Source organism: Phyllobates terribilis, unplaced genomic scaffold, assembly GCF_046119375.1.
Source record: "Phyllobates terribilis strain yellow unplaced genomic scaffold, ASM4611937v1 Scaffold_9__5_contigs__length_417890890, whole genome shotgun sequence".
Classification (NCBI taxonomy): domain Eukaryota; kingdom Metazoa; phylum Chordata; class Amphibia; order Anura; family Dendrobatidae; genus Phyllobates; species Phyllobates terribilis.
In genome coordinates, this window is record NW_027362769.1 from 86,279,176 (window position 1) to 86,301,762 (window position 22,587).

A 22,587-nucleotide genomic window follows, 5' to 3' on the forward strand; every position below is an offset into this window, starting at 1 on the left:
GCTGAGTCCTGTCTGCAGCAGCTCATGTCGGCATCGGAGCTGCGCGCGCTCTCAGAAGCCGAGGTGAGCTGCTGCCGGCACATTCACTCCTCTCGCGTGAATATGCATTCTCTTTAGCGGCGGCCACTGACAGCAGGAGCCGGGGCTCAGCGCTCCTCCGTGGCCGCTACTAAAGAGAATGAATATTCCGTCTTCTCCACGCCCATGGAAGTGGAGAAGAGGGAACATTCATGTCCCTTTAGCAGTGGGCACACGTGATAGCTGCAGCAGCGGCTACTGTGTGTGCTCCCCTCCTCCACTGCCGCAACCTCCTACTCACCTATCCTCCTCGTTCCCATGCTGCTTGGGGCCCTCCCGGCTCACGGGCCCCATCCGGCCACGGGCCCCATAGCAGTGGCGTGGTCTGCCGCCATTGGCGGTACGCCACTGACGGAAAGTATTCAGACCCCTTTAAATTCTTCACTCTTTGTTTCATTGCAGCCATTTGGTAAATTCTAAAAAGTTCATTTTTTTCTCATTAAAGTACGCTCTGCACCCCATCTTGACTGAAAAAAAGAAAAGCTGAAATATCGCATGGTCATAAGTATTCAGACCCTTTGCTCAGACACTCATATTTAAGTCACATACTGTCCATTTCCTTGCGATCCTCCTTGAGATGGTTCTACTCCTTCATTGGAGTCCAGCTGTGTTTAATTAAACTGATAGGACTTGATTTGGAAAGGCACACATCTGTCTGTATAAGACCTCACAACTCACAGTGCATGTCAGACCAAATGAGAATCATGAGCTCAAAGGAACTGCCCAAGGAGCTCAGAGACAGAATTGTGGCAAGGCACAGATCTGGCCAAGGTTACAAGAGAATTTCTGCATTACTCAACGTTCCTAAGAGCACAGTAGCCTCCATAATCCTTAAATGGAAGAAGTTTGGGACCACCTGAAGTCTTCCTAGACCTGGCCGTCCAGCCAAACTGAACAATCATGGGAGAAGAGCCTTGGTGAGAGAGGTAAAGAAGAACCCCAAGATCACTGTGGCTGAGCTCCAGAGATGCAGTAGGGAGATGGGCGAAAGTTCCACAAAGTTAAATATCACTGCAACCCTCCACCAGTCAGGCCTTTATGGCAGAGTGACCCAACGGAACCCTCTCCTCAGTGCAAGACATATGAAAGCCCGCATAGAGTTTGCTCAAAAACACATGAAGGACTCCCAGACTATGAGAAATAAGATTCTATGGTCTGATGAGAGGAAGATAGGACTTTTTGGTGATAATTATAAGCGGTATGTGTGGAGAAAACCAGGCACTGCTCATCACCGGCCCTATTCAATCCCAACAGTGAAACATGGTGGTGGCAGCATCATGCTATGGGGGTGTTTTTCAGCTGCAGGGACAGGATGACTGGTTACAATTGAAGGAAACATGATTGTGGCCAAGTACAGAGATATCCTGGATGAAAACCTCTTGCAGAGTGCTCTGGATCTCAGACTTGGCCAAAGATTCACCTTCCAACAAGACAATGACCCTAAGCACACAGCTAAAATAGCAAAGGAGTGGCTTCAGAACAACTCTGTGACCATTCTTGACTGGCCCAGCCGGAGCCCTGACCTAAACCCAATTGAGCTTCTCTGGAGAAACCTGAAAATGGCTGTCAACCAAAGTTCACCATCCAACCTGATGGAACTGGGAGGATCTGCAAGGAAGAATGGCAGAGGATCCCCAAATCCAGGTATGAAAAACTTGTTGCATCATTCCCAAGAAGACTCATGGCTGTACTAACTCAAAAGGGTGCATCTACTCAATACTGAGCAAAGGGTCTGAATACTTATGACCATGTGATATTTCAGTTTTTCTTTTTTAATAAATTTGCAAAAAAAATCTACATTTCTGTTTTTTTTTCAGTCAAGATGGGGTGCAGTGTACTTTAATGAGAAAAAAAATGAACTTTTTAGAATTTACCAAATGGCTGCAATGAAACAAAGTGTGAAAAATTTAAAGGGGTCTGAATACTTTCCGTAACCATTGTATGTGGAAATCAGAATATTAAGGCTATGTTCCCACAATGAGCTTTTGGTGAGTTTTAGACGCTGCACCATTTCTGCACCTATTATTTAAATTAGGTTACATGTGTTTTTTTATTACTTTTTTTGTGTGTGGTTTTTAACGTACGTTTTTATCGCATTTTTGACGTTGCAGTTTTTGTCTCATGTTGGTGCGTCATACTTTAAATAAAGCTGCTTTGTTTTTGATACTTCCTGTTATTTGGCTTTGACAAAACTTTATTGATATACTTAGGTGCGGATCACATGCGTTTTTTGATGTGCACATGTGCATTTTTTATCTACGTATTTTCCGCACTTAATGCAAGTCGATGCGGAAAATCCGCACAGAAAACTCAGCGTATCCGCAAGAGAAATTGACATGCTGTGGATTTGAAACACGCACCGCAGGTCAGTTTACGCTGAGTAAAATTAAAGCACAGTGGGCAGGAGATTTCTATAAATCCCATATACTTTGCTGGATCTGTATGATGCTGTGTTTTTGACACAACAAAAATGCCCAGAGTCAAAAATGCACCAAAAGCTCATAGTGGGAACGTAGCCTTGGGCTGCGTGCCCACTATGCGTTTTTCAAGCGTTTTTGCTGCGGAATTTCCGCAGCGAAAACGTTTAAAAAACGCTTGGTAATATGTGCCCCATGGTCCCCAATGATAATCCGCATGTGCTGTACACATGCTGAGGAAATTTCTGCTGCGGATTATCATTGCAGAAAAATACTCAGCATGTCCATTAATTTTGCGGACACGCAGCGTAATTGCCGCCATTGACTTGCATTGAACCGAACACATTTGCACACACGGATATTATGTGCGGATAGTACCTAGGTTTGGAGAAGAGGAGACTTTCCTGCAGACCCAGGTACCATAGAACCTGTTAAAAAAAGAATTTAAAATAAAAAATAAAGATTATACTTACCTTCCGATGGCCCCCGGTATTTTCTCCGCTCCGTCTGGTCTGTTGTATGGGTCGCGGTGGTGTGAAGAACCTGCCATGACGTCATTTAGTCATGTGACAGGTCACGCGACCACTGACGTCGGCGGTTGCATGACCTGTCACATGACTCAATGACGTCATCGCAGGTCCTTTCACACCACCGCGACCCATACAACAGACCAGACGGAGCGGAGAAAATACCGGGGGCCATCGGAAGGTGAGTATGATCTTTATTTTTTACCATTTTTATTCTTTTTTTTTAAACTATTACTTGGTCACATTATGTAAATTCATGCCGGTTACATGGATTTATATAGTGTGACCAAGTTGTCAAGAACTTTTCCAAGTGATGCTAAAATCGCTTGGAAAAGCGCTTGATAACCCGCATGTGAAAATGCATGCAAAAACGCTTGACAAACGCTTCTACCTGGCAGGAAAACTGCATGTAAAATCCGCATACGTTTTTCCTGCCAGGGAGATGCGGAAAAAATATGCAGCATTTCTGCATCGTGGGCACATAGCCTTAGTGTTAAGAGGTAGATTGCACCTGTCAAACTTGTCTGATTACACATAATGGGAATGAGTCCCTAGCAGTAAGTATAGGGCTCACACAAAGATCGGTGGTATAGCTCTCTGAATGTGGTCTGTCTCAGTAAATGTTCCCCTCGGATTATTACATTCTATTAATCATTATTGTACAACACCATACTGACATTATTAATACTTTGGCGGTGTCCTGTGTTTCCAAGCACAGTGAGAACTAAAACTAAAGAAACACAAACATCCAGATCAGCAGTTTCATGTAGTATCAGTAATAGGTGTCATAACACTTGATTTTATCCAGGTCAGAACCAATCCTTTACAAAGATAAGTCAGTTCTATTCTTAGCTATCTTCTACTGCCAGGCACAGGCTGTTTAACCTATCCTTCAAAGTTATAGATGGGATTAAGCAGGCATGAGAGAGGTGCGTGGGATTCCCATTAAGAGCTTACAGGTACAAGGTGTTACAGAAACACATATCTATAACCGACATTGTCCTCTACACTCTAAATCCATTTGTCTTAAAAGTAGATTTTCCAGGCACCCTTGATGCGTCAATTGGATTTCATGAATGTGTTGGGATAGTAAATAAGGGGTAAGGTTTCTCCTTGTGGAGAGTTTCAGTTCTGGCACGCCAGTATGAGGAGACTTAACCGCCTTGCATGCTCCTCTGGGAAATTAAATATGCAAAATGTCTCTTCTGAGAGGAAGAGGACTTGAACTCTAGCGCCTATTGGAAGTAGGAATCTTAGAAGTCATTATCGACCTTTTAACAAGCTTTGAAATATGACTTAGGATAAAACCAAATCAGAATCTAAAGTGACCCAGCGAGACAAAGTAATGTATAGTAGAAACAAATCAAAGCTTTTATGAGAGGTTATCATGTTAACGTGACAGCAACTGATAAAGACAAGCAAATCAGTCTGACAACTTAGTGACTCAAAGATTTAGCAATCTTTTGCCACTACCATAGATTTCCAAATCATCTTGACGCTTGTAAGCTAATTAAATCTCAAAATTCACAAGCTAACTTGTCCATTTCTAGTAATACCAGCTGATGAAGTTGTCAGGATGGTGAATCAGTTCACTTACTGTATCAAAATTCAGCATGCCATCCTCCAGAATAATCGTGCAGATAAAAATAATGGTGGTGTTTCCCTTAGCATCTCATCACAAGCTTACTTACATACCCTAAAACTGGCTATGCACTTTGCTTTGGATAATCGCTTGGTCGACAGCCATCTCAGCATGCTCTCCCATACAAAGGAGCGCTCCTGTGTCCTCTATGAGAGAGCTACTGATTGAAATATCGGCTGGTGGTTTATGTTGGGAAGAACTATGTGATCGGAAGTCTGAAATCAGACAAGCTCCATCAATATCTTCTCCCACCCATCAATCAACCGGCATCCCCCATACACGTTGGAACGTTGGCCAAACCCATCGATGTCGACAGGTTCAACCGACATTAGTCTAATGTGTATGGGGGGCCTTAAGTATTATTCGACATGACTTATTCCCCTTCCATTGGGCAAGTCCACGATTCCTAATGGCTCATGTGATTCAAGATCCATATGCTATAGTCATCGGTAATGCTTTCATTGTCAATTGCAGTTACCTTTCCGCTGTCAGAAAACTAGAATCATCTATAAGATTTATATTTTCTAGGCTGTTTCCATTCAGTCAGTTTGGAGAACAAAGGCAGTCTTTATTTGAACCCGCAGATCAGTGGAGTTGTGACCCCTGCCTTTACAGATTTATTAAATTCATTATGAATATATTCTGCGGTATGGGCGCAGTTAAGTGCATATCTAAAATTCCATATTAATTGCCGTCATCTGGACCAGGATGCTGTAGTTTATACTAACAAAATATAGACAAAATGCCAAACAATAACAGCAATACCCCAGAACATTCCACCCTATGAACCATAAATATCTATGGCTAATAGCTCCTACAAATGGGGATGTCATAAAACTGTGCAATCCTCACTATAAATCATTAGGCTCCTATATAAACAAGAGAGGCTTAAAGTTGAAAACAAAGAATATAGAGGTTGATGTGGTTCAGGCTGAGATGTACCAAATAGATGTTAAACTTTATGGAGAGGTCACCAAAAACCATGGAAGGTTGTGACCTCACTGTAAGAACTTCACACTGTTTTGCTTCACACATGTAAAGTATGGATTTTCAAAATACTTGCTCCTTTTCACTCCATTACAGTTCAAGAGATATGGGCATTTTGTTTAATTCTGCTTTTTATGGTCTTTACCAAGGGGGCATGGATCACAGGATAATAAGTAGAACAACCTAAAGACACATCCCCAGAGAATCCTGGGAGCCACACCCCCTTGGTAAAAAACATAAAAATTAGCACTACGTAAAAGGGCTCATATCTCTGGAACTGTATGGCAGATTTAAAAAATGTTGGAATACTCAGGAGAGCTGTGGGAACACAATAAGAGCCACAACTGGTCAATTTTGACCTAGCGAAAGGTCTCCTTAAATATTTAGTCTCATCATTATAAGGGGTAAAACAAGCAACTTTTGCTATTTACTTCCTAATTATTCTCAGGAATGGAGAGAGTTTTAATTTCACTGTGTAGTGATCATTGCTTAGATTACCGGCCACCTCTGCAGTTTATCAGTGGTACCAGTCTGCTATGCAAGTAGTGCAGTGCTGACATGCTCTCTCCAACAGTGCTTGTAAGCGCGGCTCTGAAGGTGGTCATATAGCTGGATGTGGCCAGCTCCTCTGATGCTACTAAATTAAAAGATCGGGGAGACTTTAACAAATTGATTTCCACAAAGTCAGATTTCAAAAAGGGCAAGTGAGTAGCCACATTCAGGCTATTATGCCACATATATGTCATTTCAACCCACAATGGCTGAAAAAAATCCAACCTGACAACGTTGCATTTTTGATATGCAGTAGTCTGAGATCAGCATTGCATATCAAGTATAATTCACAAGCGATGACCAGATGATAACATGAAACTTTGATGTCGTCCTCATGCCTCTCATGGCTCCCGTACATGTTCACCAGTCATTTGCTGTACAAAGCAGATGCATGCCTTTATTAAATGTGACACATTTTACATTTCCTAGTCATATCCCTTTCAAAACTGTTAAGATCAATGTAAAAAAAAAAGTGTCACATAACAAATATATGGCAACCCATCTATTACATGAAACTTTCACTACAATTTTGTTACTTAGTAAATCTCTCCCTTCGTTTTTCTAAGCGTTTAGTTTTAATAGAGCCACAAGTAAAGAACACTTTTTTTTAATTCACTCAAAAAATTGCCAAAAGTTTATAGCACTAAATAATGTAATCTGTCTATTCTTATAAACTATTTGGAAAAAGAAGTAAAATTCAGCTGTGGCAAAACCATTGCGAAAACACAAAATATAAGCCAGTTTTATAGAGCGGATTTGGCTGACTCTGTTATTTAAACTAGTCTTAAAAGTATAACATCCAAGAACTCAAGAGACCAATTAATTAAGGCTTATAGGGAGGACACCTTACATGTATTTATCATATTTCCTGAACCTAATCACTGCAGGAAGAGAGGGGTGAATGTGTCCAGTATCTAATCACTTTACAAGTTGTTGGTAGTGTAATTTCTCAGGCGGTGAAGGGGTTAAGAGGTGTCATGGAGGACTGCTCTTCAGGTCACCGATCCTTCTTGTGAAGATTTGGATAGCTGTACAACAAGCCGCTCATTAATTCTCTCTCTACTATCAAGAACACCTCATACCAAGTACTCCCCTGGCACATTGCAGGAAATATCAGTTTGATCCCTGATCTCTTGGTTCCTAGACATAATTTAGTGTCAGTTTGTTTAAATAGTTAAGCTCTTTTATTTTGGGAGGAGAAGAATGATGGCAGATAAAAACAGGAAGGATTAATAACGCAGCATTATTTCAATTCCCCAAAAACATAAATAGAAATGGATCACGAGAGTGTGTGCAGGCACCGACCACTTCAATATAAATGCATGCTGCAAGTGATCTCATACTGTTATCGTTAGGAGCACGCTGCTCATCAACATGAACTTGTCCTCAAATTGTTCTATAATCGCCACCATAATAGCTTTTTAAATATTTCCCTCTCTGAAATCAAATTTAGAACATGAAGGAACAAATAAAGTTATAAAGTAGTAGTGCTTAGTACTTGTAGAGTCCAGGGGGCGGACTCTGTCTCCTCCAGCGTCACACAGTCCTGTTATTACAAGGCGGCTCCAGCGTCATGCACACAGATACTGCACATGTGCTGGATGCTAGAACTGCTGTGAAATGCTAGGACTTTTGCAGAATTTTATAATGGTACCATACGATTCATAATCCATAAGCATTGTAAGGCAGCTAGGTAATAAACTAATTTCAAAAAAATGTAGTAGACGATCCAGCTTCAACAATATGATCTTCAGTCACTAAAATCCATCATTTATTGGTATGAATTAAACATGATGATACAGTGCACCAAGGAGAAACCAACTCGTTTCAAGCATAGCGACGTTCTTAGTCTTCGTATATAAACTAAGTTGTCTTCTTTACTGTTTTTAGCACGCCAGACCAATATAGCGGGTAATGACATAAGCCATTGTGCTTGACTATAAAAACTCCGCAGGCATGGGCATTTCTCAGCTGCATATAAGAAGGCTCGGACTGGCCCACAGGAGAACAGGAGAATTCCCTGGTGGGCCCCCTACATGAGCAATGTTTAGCACAGAACACTTAATTAATGTAACATGTACATGCAAGGGCAGCATCTAAACATTTATTTAGCAAACAACTCAGTTTATTATTTTATAGAAGCATAATCAAATTTGTGAACAAGGGTCAACGTAATATTTATGTGTAGCTGAACAGAGGGCCCCCAAAATCAATGTTATTGGTGGGCCCTTGGTACACCAGTCCAACACTGCATATAGGCCACTGTGATGATATCATCATCAGAACCTATGCTCAGTCTGCCACGTACACATATGACAGCATGGCCATGAAGAATCATAAAATACATGCAAGCATTAACTCCTGAGTGAAGGAGATACTACAAAACACAACATAAGTATTATATCTGACATGTTAAAGTAGGGGGCCCTGTTAAAGATTTAGCATCATGTCCCTGCTTAGATGTGACAGTAGAGTGCATAAATATGGACGATAAATATGGGTCGATTGTGACTTGTAGGATTGCTAATTCCAATAGGTGGCGCTATCGAGTTCAAGCCCTCTCTGTAGCTGAAGAGGCGATTTGCATATTAAATTTCCCAGAGGAGCATTGCACCACGAATAAGCCTCCTTACCTCGGCATGCCAGAGCTGGTGTGTCACTCTCCACAAGGAGAAACGTTACCCCTTAGACCTCAGTCCAGACCCTCTCACCTAGACAAATCCGATCTCATACTTTGCACTGATGAGGGCCAACAGCACTGTGTCTGCAAATTAAGATTCTGATTTGGCTTTTATCCTAAGTCATATTGCAAGACTTGTTAAAGGATCGATTGTGACTTGTAGGATTGCTGCTTGCAATAGGTGGCGCTATAGCGTTCTAGTCCTCTCTCTAGCTGAAAAGCCAATTTGCATATTAAATATGGACATGAAACATATAATACGTTAGCTAGGTAAAGTCCAAATTTAAGACAGTGGGAATGCTTTTGTTTGTGATTTGTATATATATCCATGCCAACACTTTCAATAATCATATACCCAGAAATTATTCATTTGTAATAATGAACAGTCCACAAAATTCCCTATCTGAAATGCACACACTATAGGGCCAATATCATAAAAAGGCAATTAACCTAAAATATATAAATAAGAATATATTTTTCTAATTTGGAGGTGGAACTAGAATACCCAGAAGAAACCCATGCAAACTGGTGGATTATGTATGATCTGCATGCAGCAATTTACCCATCTAGGGCTAGAAACAAGAAAAGTGTCCTTGTAAGGGATGAAGTCATAGAAAGGATGTATTTTATTTTCCACATTTATAAAACTAATATAAAATATATCAGACTCTCAGAGAGACTCTCAAACACTTCAGAAAATGATGTAACATTTCATTATTTCCTTTTCTATTATTGTACATTGTTTAGCCTCTTACCATAAAGATTTATAGATAGAGATTTCATTTTTCAAGATTTATGTATGCTTTATTTTATTTACACCTTTTATTTATTTATTTCATGGGTTTATTGAAATCTAAGGTTATTTTATTTAGTTTTTTTTTTCTATATTGCCAACACATTTATATTATGCAAAATAAAAGTGATATTTTTTTTGTATGATTACAGTCAGGGTGTGATAATTAAAGGCTTATGTAAAATTAAAGTGACCTAATTGAAAATCAAGTGTTTATTACGTACCGTATTTTTCAGACCATAAGACGCACTTTTTTTCCCCAAAATTTGGAAGGAAAATGGGGGGTGCGTCTTATGGTCCAAACGTTACTTTACCAGTGGTGGTAGAGCGGGGATCACAGGGTCCTCTGGCGGCGGCAGAGGTGAGATGCTGCTGGAGCAGGGGCCTGTACCTGTGCTGGAGTGGCTGGTGTCGGGTGGTGACCCAGAGGAGCCAGGGCCTGTGCCGGGCTGTGAGTGGCATCCGGCGGTGAGGCAGAGGAGCCGGGCCTCTGCCAGGCCCCCAGGAAGATGGCCGCCGCCACTAGAAGCCGCACACGCTGCTCTGCCACATCGCCAGACGCCGCTCACAGCCCGGCACATGCCCCGGCTCCTCTACTTCACTGCCGGACACCGCTCACAGGTCAAGGCCCCAGCAAGTGCGCAGGCCCCAGGCAGGTGCACAGGCCCCAGCAGGTGCGCAGGCCCCAGCAGGCCCCCAGGCCCCAGCAGGTCCCCAAGCCCCAGGCAAATGCGCAGGCCCCAGGCTGGTGTGCAGGCCCTAGCAGGTCCACATGCCCCTGCAAGTCCCCAGGCCCCAGCAAGTCCACAGGCCCCAGGCAGGGGCACAGGCCCCAGCAAGTCCACAGGCCCCAGCCAGACACCGGCATCTCACCTCTTCTGCTGTTCCTGAGGCAGAGAACGGAGGGACCTGCGACCCTGCTCCACCATCACCGCAACTCACAGCTGCTGGAGCACCGGCTTCATGTATCCAGGTTCCGCAGCATTCCTCCACTTCCGCCGGTCCGGTTTCCTGAATGACCCTGCCTCCTGCTCCACTACCCCCCAGGTAAGATACCTAATCAGACTATAAGGCGGACCACATCTTATAAAAAATATTTTTTTTCCTATTTTACACCCCAAAATTTGGGGTGCGTCTTGTGGTCCGGTGCATCTTATAGTCTGAAAAATACGGTAATATCCTTCTTTATGACTTAACTTTACTCATTTTGTTTAACTTGCCAGGTAAAGCCATTGAAATCAATGTCACTAGATGAGGCAGTTCGAGCGATCCAAGTGTCTGAGAGGGCCCGACAGGGAAGACTGAGGGCCAAATTCATGAAGGAGATCCATCTAGAAGAGAAGAGAGAAAGGATGGCCAAAATTCAGGGGGACAATATCTTGGATCCAGACCTGGCTGCACTGCGTATTCAGAAAGTATGATCCTGTATATAGAGTATTCTAATGTGTATTTTGCTAATCACTATGCTACTACTTCCTAAACTAATTTCTTGGTTAGTACCTAACAATACTGTGTGATGCTCAGGTTTAATAAGGAGGGTTAGCTATAGAACCAGTGATTTAGTGCATCTATTAAAGATGGCAGGACAGGGTTTTGATTTGCTAATGCCATGGCCTATGGCATGGTTTAGCTTGTCATTTCCTGTGTATCTAGTTAAGAAGTTTGATCCAGAGATTAATTACCTTAAAGAGAACCTGATATTCATGCTACTCAAACCACGGGCAGCATGAATCGGAGCTTTGCTTCTCAATTGCTGCCAGTTATATTTGTCACTTTAAAGAAAATATAGTCAGAAGAGCCATAATGAGAGACCTGTCAATCACGTGGAATGGTGCTGGGAGAAGCTGTGTGTAATGCACACGCCCGGGCTGAGCGGCGTGTGGGTGTGATTCCACTCGACCGTGCCGGAGAGTGAATGCCTGGAGGGGCGTAACTAGGTATTCACCCGATCCGACCAGGGTCGCACGACCGCATACGACGCCAGTGCACCAAGGAGGAACCGAGCAGAGGGACCAGGTGCTACTCCAGGACAGACCCCGGACACGGCTGTTGACCCACACAGGGGAATACAGGAACAGACAGGTTAGGCTGGCACACAGACTGGTGGGTATAGGCAGGCACGACTGGTATGCAGGCAGGCGGGTATGCAGGCAGGGGGGTACAGGCAAGCACGGCTAGAGTGCAGACAGGGAGGCACTAGCAGGTAGGAACACAGGCGGGATAGGACCCAGTACACACTGGGACTCAGGAACAGAACCACAGATGTGGCGGACAAACACAGCAGAGTAAGGCCGCCCAGAGTGGTGAGCGAGAGCAGGGCAAGACGAGACCGCCTAGAGCGGTGAGCGAGAGTAGAGCAGGACGAGGCCGCCTGGAGCGGTGAGCAAGAGTAGTCAGAGCAGAGCAAGACTGCCAGAGCAGTGAGCAAAGGGTCAGAGCAGAGCGAGACTGCCGGAGCAGTGAGCAAAGGGTCAGAGCAGAGCGAGACTGCCGGAGCAGTGAGCAAAGGGTCAGAGCAGAGCGAGACTGCCGGAGCAGTGAGCAAAGTGTCAGAGCGGAGCGAGACTGCCGGAGCAGTGAGCAAAGGGTCAGAGCGGAGCAAGACTGCCGGAGCAGTGAGCAAAGGGTCAGAGCGGAGCGAGACTGCCGGAGCAGTGAGCAAAGGGTCAGAGTGGAGCAAGACTGGCGGAGCAGTGAGCAAAGGGTCAGAGCGGAGCGAGACTGCCGGAGCAATGAGCAAAGGGTCAGAGCGGAGCGAGACTGCCGGAGCAGTGAGCAAAGAGTCAGAGCGGAGCGAGACTGCCGGAGCAGTGAGCAAAGGGTCAGAGCGGAGCAAGACTGCCGGAGCAGTGAGCAAAGGGTCAGAGCGGAGCAAGACTGCCGGAGCAGTGAGCAAAGGGTCAGAGCAGGCCAGAACCGCCGGAGCGGTGAGCAAAGGCAGAGAAATCTAGAACCGCCGGAGCGGTGAGCAAAGGCAGAGCAGGCTAGAACCGCCGGAGCGGTAAGCAAGGCACAGCAGGCTAGAACCGCCAGAGCAGTGAGCAAGGCAGAGCAGGCTAGAACCGCCGGAGCGGTGAGCAAGGCAGAGCAGGGGGGACAGGGCTCTGTACACATGGAACAGGCAGGAAGGGAAAGGCAGAACCAGATACCCACAGGGTACTTACAGTGAAGTAGCGAGTGGACCACTAACTCACAAACGGAAGTACAATGAAACGAGCAGGAGTTAGGTACGAGTTCAGACTCTGCAGAAATAGGAAAGGTACGGACATAGAGAAACACAGGAAACAGGCTAGAAGAGAATACAGACAAGAACAGACACAGTAGCAAGATACAGGAGCGGGTCTAGGTATGAAGCCCCTAGAAGGCGGAACTAACAGGCAAGGCGCGTGTTCAGACAGGCCTGGAAATACAGCCTCAGGAAGGGGACCTGGCACATTCAGAGTGAAAGAGCACACTGAATGAAACACAATGCTCAGGCAGGGTTTCTTGGGAGGAGCTGGGTTAAATACCAGATGACAGACAGCAATAGGCTGAGGACGCACAAGGGGTGTGCCAGCAGCAGTACAAGAAACAGGAAGTGATCGGGCGCCGCCCTTAAGCAGCAGAAACAGAGGTAAACAGACAGCATGGAGGGAAGCCAGGCTAGCAGACTGGACTGGAGATCAAGTGCGCGCTCTTGCACAGTGGGAGATGGACCACTATGCAAGGACGCCGCCAGGTATGTTACACTGTGAATGCTGGTAGAAGCGGTGCTGGGATCTTCTAACTACATCTTCTAATGCAATCGTGCAACCAAGCTCTAATTCATGTTGCCCGTGGTTTTGGCAGCATGAATCGCGGGACATGGTCCCTTTAGATAAGAAGTGTGAAATGTTGACTCCTTGTGTGAAAGCTGCAAAAGTCAAAAGGGACTCTATATTGTTTATAAAAACTAATTTCAGATATGTTTTCCATCACATAATTCTTACAATCACTTAAAAGGAATCTGTCAGTGAGATCAACCCCCCTAAGCAACCTATATGGGCATGCACATCATAAAAAGCTGAATAAGATGATACCTTGAGATCTGAGATCCAATGTCTTATTCCAGAGAAATCCACATTTTTCTTATATCTAAATTAGCTGTTCACGATCATGAGCATCTGCATGAGAATTCACCTCCAGGGATTATTTTAAATAAAAGACAGAGTTAACAATGTGATGTGTAATGGCCACTCTCTGCTCTCCTCATCTCACTGCAGAGTTGTGTGTGATTATACCTGACACATCTGCAGGCTCCTCTCAGCTTCAGCCTCCAGCTCACAGGCAGATGGCACTGCAATGCAGCAGAGCTGTAAGAGCTGCAGCAAATGTGTTTGTAAAGAAGACAAAGTTCTATTCTCCTGTTCTGTGTTAGTTACATGTCTCACACTGACAATGCCCCCTTTTATTTAAAATAAGCTCTGGAGGCAGATTCTCAGGGTTCTATGTCTGACCCATAGATCTTAGCTCATTTATATATAAAAAAATGTGGATTTCTCTAGATTGAGACATAGGATTGCAGATATCAAGGTATCATTTTATTCAGCTTCTTATGACCTGCATGTCCTTATGGATGGGAGGAGGGTTGATTCTACTGACAGATTACTATTAAGTGTACTCTAAGAATTATGTGATAGAAAAACATTTCTGCAATTGATTTTTATAAGCAAAATAGTATCTTTTTTTCCTTTCGCAGCTTGCAAGTATTACAATAAAGTGGTAGCTGCTCAATTCTGTCAGTCTCAATCTTGACAGCCTATGTGTCTGTTGGGTTAAGCCCCCGTCTCACATAGCGAGATCGCTAGCAAGATCGCTGCTGAGTCAAGGTTTTGGTGACGCAACAGCGACCTCACCAGCGATGTCGCTATGTGTGACACTTTGCAGCGATCAGGCCCCTGCTGTGAGGTCGCTGATCCCTGCAGAATGTCCTGGACCTTTTTTTGGTCGTTGCCCTCCCGCTGGTCAGCACACATCGCTGTGTGTGACCAGCGGGAGCAGCGATCAGGCTGGTAACCATGGTAAACATCGGGTTACTAGGGGCACACGCGCACCTAGTAACCCGCTGTTTATCATGGTTATGAGCCTGCTAAAGTGAGCGGTAACCTCCCGCTCACCGTAGCAGAGTGGTAACCATGTTAAACAACGGGTTACTAGGTGCGCGTGTGCCCCTAGTAACCCGATGTTTACCATGGTTACCAGCCTGCTCCTGCTTCAGCAGGCTGGTAACCAGGAGCAGGACATCATGGAAAGATTCTTTCCACGATGTTGCTGTTCCCCTGATCGCTGGTGAGCATGCCTGTTTGACAGCTCACCAGCGATCACATAGCGATGCAGCAACGATCCCTGACAGGTCGTATCGTTGTCGGGATCGTTGCAGCATCGCTAAGTGTGACGGGGCCTTTAATCTCCAGCCTCTTTTTCTCTTTTGAACACTTATCTAAGTGCAAGTCAAACAAAATCACCTTAAATCAAATCAGATTTAAGTAAAGAAGTGGAAAAAAAGAAGTGGAATACTGACCGAACAGTGAGATGGATGTTTGGATTGAGATTAAACAGAATTGAGCAGCTTGAAGTTTTTTAAAATACACGAAATCGGCATAGAAAAATGGTTAACAATTTTTATTTTACGGGCAATTGAAAAAAATGTTTTATAATACATACAATGTAACAAAAAAGCATGCAACTGTGTTCATAGTTGTTACGCTTGCGCCCGGACTGACTGGCGTGAGCGTGATAGTGATCCTACTGTACCATGAACCGAGGAGTGCCTGGAGGGGCGTAACTAAGTATCTACCCGATCCGACCAAGGTTGCACAGCGGCTAAAGACTCCGTGAACCAAGGAGGAACCGAGCAGATGGACCAGGTGCTACTCCAGATCAGACCTCGGTCACAGCTGTTGACCCACACCGGGGAATGCAGGAACGGGCAGGTTAGGCTAGCACACAGACAGGTGGGCATTGGCAGGCACGGCTGGAGTGCAGACAGGAGGATACTGGCAAGCACGGCTGGTATGTAGACAGGGGGGTACTGGCAAGCACAGCTGGAGTGCCGACAGGGAGGCACTAGCAGGTTGGAGCGTAGGCTGGATAGGTTCCAGTACAGACTGGGATTCAGGAACAGAACCGCAGATGCGGTAGACAAGCAGAGCAGAGAGGAATCGCTGGAGCGGTGGGTAAAGCAGAGCAGAGAGATACCGCCGGAGCAGTGAGCAAGGCAGAGCAGGGTGAAACCGCCGGAGCGGTGAGCAAGGCAGAGCAGGAGGAACCGCCGGAGCGGTGAGCAAAGCAGAGCAGAGACATACCGCCGGAGTGGTGAGCAAGGCAGAGCATGGCGAAACCGCCGGAGCGGTGAGCAAGGCAGAGCAGAGAGGAACCGCCGGAGCGGTGAGCAAGGCAGAGCAGAGAAGAACCGCTGGAGCGGTGAGCAAGGCAGAGCAGAGAGGAACCGCTGGGGCGGTGAGCAAGGCAGAGCAGAGAGTAACCGCCGGAGCGCTGAGCAAGGCAGAGCAGAGAGGAACCGCCGGAGCGGTGAGCAAGGCAGAGCAGAGAGGAACCGCCGGAGCGGTGAGCACGGCAGAGCGAAACCGCCGGAGCGGTGAACAAGGTAGAGCAGGGAGTACAGGGCTCTGTTCACACTGAACAGACTGGAAGGGACAAGCAGAACCAGATACACACAAGGTACTTGCAATGAAGTAGCGAGTGGACTCACAACAGAATTACAGAGACAACGAGTAGGAGTTAGGTGCAGGTTCAGAGACTACAGGAAAAGGGAAGGTACGGACACAAAGACAAACAGGCTAGGAGAGTGTTCAGACAGGAACTGATACTGTAACAAGATACAGGAGCGAGTCTGGGTATACGGCCCCCAGAGAGGCCGACAAATAGGCTAAGACAGTGTTCAGACAGGAACTGACACTGCAACAAGATACAGGAGCGAGTCTGGGTATACTGCCCCCAGAGAGGCAGACAAACAGGCTAGGAGACTGTTCAGACAGGCCTGGGAATACAGCCCCCAGGTTGGCGGACAGGCAATAGACAGAACGGGACCTGGCACATCAGAGGCAAGGAGCTCTCTGAAGATAAGAGTTGCTCAGGCACCTTCTTCTGGGAGAAGGAGGTTTAAATATCCAGTGACCCCCAGCAATAGGCTGGGGACGCCTTAGGGGTGTGCCCACAGCAGCTACAAGAATCAGGAAGTATCCGGGCCGCCGCCCTAAGCAGTCAGAACAGAGGCATGCACACAATATGAACAGGAGCAAGATTTGCAAGCTGGACTAAAAGGTAAGATTGTGATCTTGCATAGTGGGAGATGGTGCACTATGCAAGCATGCCACCAGGGATGATACAATAGTCTTACACTGAAATACTGGCAATTGAGAAAAAAAAACACTTCATAATCCAGAGCAAAAAAACTAAACTTTTAAATGGTTTAGAGTAGGGTTAAGTAAGAAAAATGTTCTTTCCATTCCCAATAGCTGTAATAATGTTTACATTTGTAATATTCAGACTTTTTCTAGGGTAAGTAATGTGAAAGGTGCAGAAGTCATCGCATGAGGCCAGCTTATTTGCTGCCCATTCCATTCCACACTCCCTTCCTGTACGCTTTTCTACTTCCCCAATTGCTCTGCAACTCAGGAAGCTGTTTCCACTTCTGCCGTATCCTTACAGATTTTCCGTTCACACCATAGGTCTGGCGAGGCTATATTCAAAGGAAGAAAACTAAGCAGCAAAGAGAAGAGGAAATGATCTTCCTGGGCATGGTAGGTTTTCCAAAGGACACACTTCTCCAGGGTAACGTAAATGTTTATCACACAGGATCGAAACATGTCAGCCATACACAAATCTTATAATTTCTTGTTCTAGTGTTTTGTGGATTTATTTTGGCAAAGAGGAAGCTTTTGTGTCCCAATGAAACATTGCTGTGACTCCTTAGCAACATTTATCATTCAGTAAATCTGGCTTCTTTATAGTATTTACAGTGGGTACGGAAAGTATTCAGACCCCTTTAAATATTTCATTCTTTGTTTCATTGCAGCCATTTGGTAAATTCTAAAAAGTTCATTTTTTTCTCATTAAAGTACACTCTGCACCCCATCTTGACTGAAAAAAACAGAAATGTAGAAATGTTTGCAAATTTATTAAAAAAGAAAAACTGAAATATCACATGGTCATAAGTTTTCAGACCCTTTGCTCAGACACTCATAGTTAAGTCACATGCTGTCCATTTCCTTGCGATCCTCCTTGAGATGGTTCTGCTCCTTCATTGGAGTCCAGCTATGTTTAATTAAACTGATGGGACTTGATTTGGAAAGGCACACACCTGTCTATATAAGACCTCACAGCTCACAGTGCATGTCAGACCAAATGAGAATCATGAGCTCAAATGAACTGCCCAAGGAGCTCAGAGACAGAATTGTGGCAAGGCACAGGTTGCAAAAGAATTTATGCATTACTCAAGGTTCTTAAGAGCATAGTGGCCTCCATAATCCTTAAATGGAAGAAGTTTGGGACCACCAGAAGTCTTCCTTGACCTGGCCGTCCTGCCAAACTGAGCAATCATGGGAGAAGAGCCTTGGTGAGAGAGGTAAAGAAGAACCCCAAGATCACTGTGGCTGAGCTCCAGAGATGCAGTAGGGTGATGGGAGAAAGTTCCACAAAGTCAACTATCCCTGCAGCCCTCCACCAGTCAGGCCATTATTGCAGAGTGGCCCGACGGAAGCCTCTCCTCAGTGCAAGACATATGAAAGCCTGCATAGAGTTTGCTCAAAAACACATGAAGGACTGCGAAACTATGAGAAATAAGATTCTCTTGTCTGATGAGACGAAGATATAACTTTTTGGTGATGATTCTAAGCGGTATGTGTGGAGAAAACTAGGTACTGCTCATCACCTTGCCAATACAATCCCAACAGTGAAACGTGGTGGTGGCAGCATCATGCTATGGGGGTGTTTTTCAACCGCAGGGACAGGACGACTAGTTGCAATTGATGGAAAGATGAATGCATCGAAGTACAGAGACATCCTGGATGAAAACCTCTTCCAAAGTGCACTGGACCTCAGACTTGGCCGAAGGTTCACCTTCCAACAAGACAATGACCCTAAGCACAAAGCTAAAATAACAAAGGAGTTGCTTCAGAACAACTCCGTGACCATTCTTGACTGGCCCAGCCAGAGCCCTGACCTAAACCCAACTGAGCGTCTCTGGAGAGACCTGAAAATGGCTGTCCACCAACGTTCACCATCCAACCTGACGGAACTGGAGAGGATCTGCAAGGAAGAATGGCAGAGGATCCCCAAATCCAGGTGTGAAAAACTTGTTGCATCATTCCCAGGAAGACTCATGGCTGTACTGGCTCAAAATGGTAGTTCTACTCAGTACTGAGCAAAGGGTCTGAATACTTATGATCATTTGATATTTCAGTTTTTCTTTTTTAATAAACTTTCAAAAATTTCTACATTTCTTTTTTTTTCAGTCAAGATGGGGTGCAGAGTGTACTTTAATGAGAAAAAAATGAACTTTTTAGAATTTACCAAATGACTGCAATGAAACAAAGAGTGAAAAATTTAAAGGGGTCTGAATACTTTCCGTACCCACTGTAGATACCTGTTACTTTGTTTTATGAGGAAACATTAGGCAAGTTAGAAGAATTCATCATTCCTTTTACGCCAGTTCCTGGTGTCAAAAAGTCACAAAATGTGGCACAAGGGGGAGTTGTACAATCATTTTGTGATTTTTTGCGCCATCCTTTTCTTGGAGTTATGGGACAAATTTTCGACGTATGACAACATACTGGCTTCAGTTATATCAGAAATGTACTCCAGCTCATAGCTAGTGTAGACTTCATTTTCTGGCACCCGCACAACGAAAAAATGCAGCAGATTTATTATGAGGTCTGCACCTCTTAAAACATTTGACGCTTCTTACGCCAGCTGGCATTTAGTTCGAGACTTGATAAATTCCCCCCATTATGTCTTGTCACAAATGCATTTGATAAGGTGGAAGACAGTCATATTTAGTAAACTAATAGATAACTACAGTCGAGGATCTTACAATGGAACCTAACTGCAACCAACAGAATTCACTGACTTATCAGATCTGTCGCTGTTCTGTCCTGGTTTTCATCACTTTGACAGTGTGAATAGCATTCCATAAAAGTCAACAGATATGAACTTAGCCTAAGAATACTAGTTGAATGCCACGGTACATACATATTTAAAATTTAAAAATATGACGTGATTTTTTTTTAATCATTTTTTGTGCTAGGACTCTCACAAATTATAGTTGATTCTAAGGTGTCCATTTGATGTGTGAGATGTAATATGCATGTGAAGTTAAATCTAGAGAACTCATAACTAAGAGTCTTCAGTCTTCTTGTTTGATCATTTCAATTAGCCAAACAGCGCAATAATATTTTTTGTGTTGTTTTGGCTAAGAACAAACCTTTCTCTGTAGTATGTTTCTCTGTCACTAATGTGACAGATCCGCATGAAATAAATGTGCTATCAATGCAATGCAGTAGTCTACTAATGTACTGGGCCCTCCAGAGACAAAGTGCACAGGATAACAGGAACAGTTCTCAACTAAATAAACAGTCCTGTAGAACCTTCTTAAGGCCAATGTTCACCAGCTCGGACCTACCTCGCTGGTCTTCTGTATTGTTCTTGGAGGATGTTTCATTGTTAAACGTCTATGGCCATAGTGCAAACACAGTCCACATCACAATTGTCCCATCTCCAGCTGTGGAAACTCATTGCCAACTCTTTGGCCATTTTTCAAGCTTTTCTGCAAGAGCAAAGGTGTACATGTACAGGACCAGGTCCATGCTCCCCTTCGTCTAGGTACCAGCTGAACCTCCTCAATGGGCTGTTTTTTCCCCTACAGTCCCTCTTTCTTTAAGTTGTTAGCCCTCTGCAGTCCATTTCTCCTCTGCAGACTATCTCTTTGGCTTTGTCCCTCTCTTACCTGCTAAGCCTCTACTATACACTCTAGCTGCAGTAGTCCTTCACCTCCTCCTATTCCACTTCAAGATGTAGTTATGGCCAAATAGTCGGGGACCACAGGGCATGCTTACACCCAGCAAGGGGAATGCATACACTACATGGCCCAAACATCACCTCATCCTCTGAGCAAGTGATATGCTGGCCATCGTCAACTCTCATCATCAGGGGCCATCACCTCCAGCTCTCAGCTCTCTGCACAGTGCAGCAGCACCTCCATCTTTTCCCCTGAGCATTGCAGGGCACAGATCTTGCACCCACTTACTCCATGGGCTGTCCTCTCCTCCCTTCTGTCTCAGCAGCTGCTGACAGTGTGGCCATCATTCTGTGCATCTCTGAAATGGGGTGAATATTTCATAAGGTGGGCAACTGTCACACTTTACACCACAGTGTTGCATTGATAGCTAGATAGAAAAATTATAACAAAGCAGCACCAAAATCTTATCTAATGGGTGCAAACATTTTGGACACATACCTTTTTGGATACATTTTTGGTCCAATTGAATATAAATAGAGAAATAAGCAGCACTTCAGTTAAACGTGCAAAAAGTGGAGGACCTTTATTTGCCCATGTGGCAATGGAACAAGATAGATAGATAGATTGTAGTGATGAGCGAACATGCTCGGATAAGGGGTTAACAGAGCATGCTCGGGTGTTATCCGAGTATCTTCGGCGTGCTCGTATATTATGTTCGAGTCCCTGCATCTGCATGATTTATGGCTGTTAGACAGCCTCAACACATGTGAGGATTCCCTAACAGTCATAAATCATACTGACGCAGGGACTTGAACATAATATACGAGCACGCCGAAGATACTCGGTTAGAACTCGAGCGTGCTCGGTTAACCCCTTATCCGAGCTTGTTCGCTCATCACTAATAGATAGATAGATAGATACTGTAGATATATAGATACTGTAGATAGATAGATACATAGATAGATATGTCATAGATACACTGGCGAGCACAGACAGAAAAGGGCCCCTGGGCAAGACCCATATATTGGCCCTTTGCAGCCCAATAGTTCATCAATTTCACCTGCTTTGGAGGTGCTAGTGGCCTTCTTACCGTTTGGGCTGCACAGGTTGCACCAATGATATGTCCACCCCTGGATAGATGATAGATACTGTAGATAGATAGATGTGGCTCATAGGTCTATGAGGTGTGGCTCACGGCCATTTGCCAACTTGGTGCATTAGCACCAGGTCTAGAAAACAGCTATGAAGAGCAGGTCTGCAGATGGTAACTTTTGGGAGTAGAACTCACAGAAGTGCAGATCTGGATGCACATACAGTATATTGGCCTTGGGATTGGAGAGATAGGATGATACTGTTAGATAGAGGTGGTGATTGTAGCTCAATATCATAGCGTGTTGGGAGTGCTTGATGCGAGAATACCCATTGATGGTAAGGTGTTATTTCTATGAGGAAGTTTTGGCTGCCATTATACCGATAATGTGGGCTCTCTGTGCCACTGCTGTGGGGTGGAGACAGGAAATGAATGTCACTATTCGTGAGGAGGTGAGTGTATAGGATGTGGCTAGCGACCCTCTGTCAGACCTGAATGTTGCTCTCAAGGTAAAGAAGGTTGGGGACCACTGCTGTTGATAGATAGATAGATAGATAGATAGATAGATAGATAGATAGATACTGCGGATAGAACACGTCTTACAAAAGAGAAGCAATACAGTAATAATAGCTGCAGCTTCTCTCTCTTTTGGTTATTGTTATATGTCATGCTGTGAGAGGGGAGAAGGAGCAGAAACATAGAAAGTGTGTACAGCAGGAAATATCACCAAAGTGCTGGTAAATATCACAGCAATAATAGCTTGTCCACTCAGCATGGATTGAAAAGTAACACAATTACAGAAACGGTACAAAACCATTGGGAATT

The 22,587-nt window shown here is 44.6% G+C and overlaps 1 protein-coding gene across 3 annotated transcripts in view; it reads left to right on the top strand.

The window, feature by feature from the left end:
• The window catches only part of DRC11 (dynein regulatory complex subunit 11), a 330,184-nt gene that overhangs the window by 87,349 nt on the left and 220,248 nt on the right, over window positions 1–22,587 (top strand). For all 3 annotated transcript variants that reach the window (XM_073646703.1, XM_073646704.1, XM_073646702.1), the window contains 2 exons: window positions 10,900–11,091; window positions 17,386–17,457. In XM_073646703.1, the coding sequence (XP_073502804.1) occupies window positions 10,900–11,091; window positions 17,386–17,457 (264 nt within the window). The remainder of the gene's footprint in view (window positions 1–10,899; window positions 11,092–17,385; window positions 17,458–22,587) is intronic.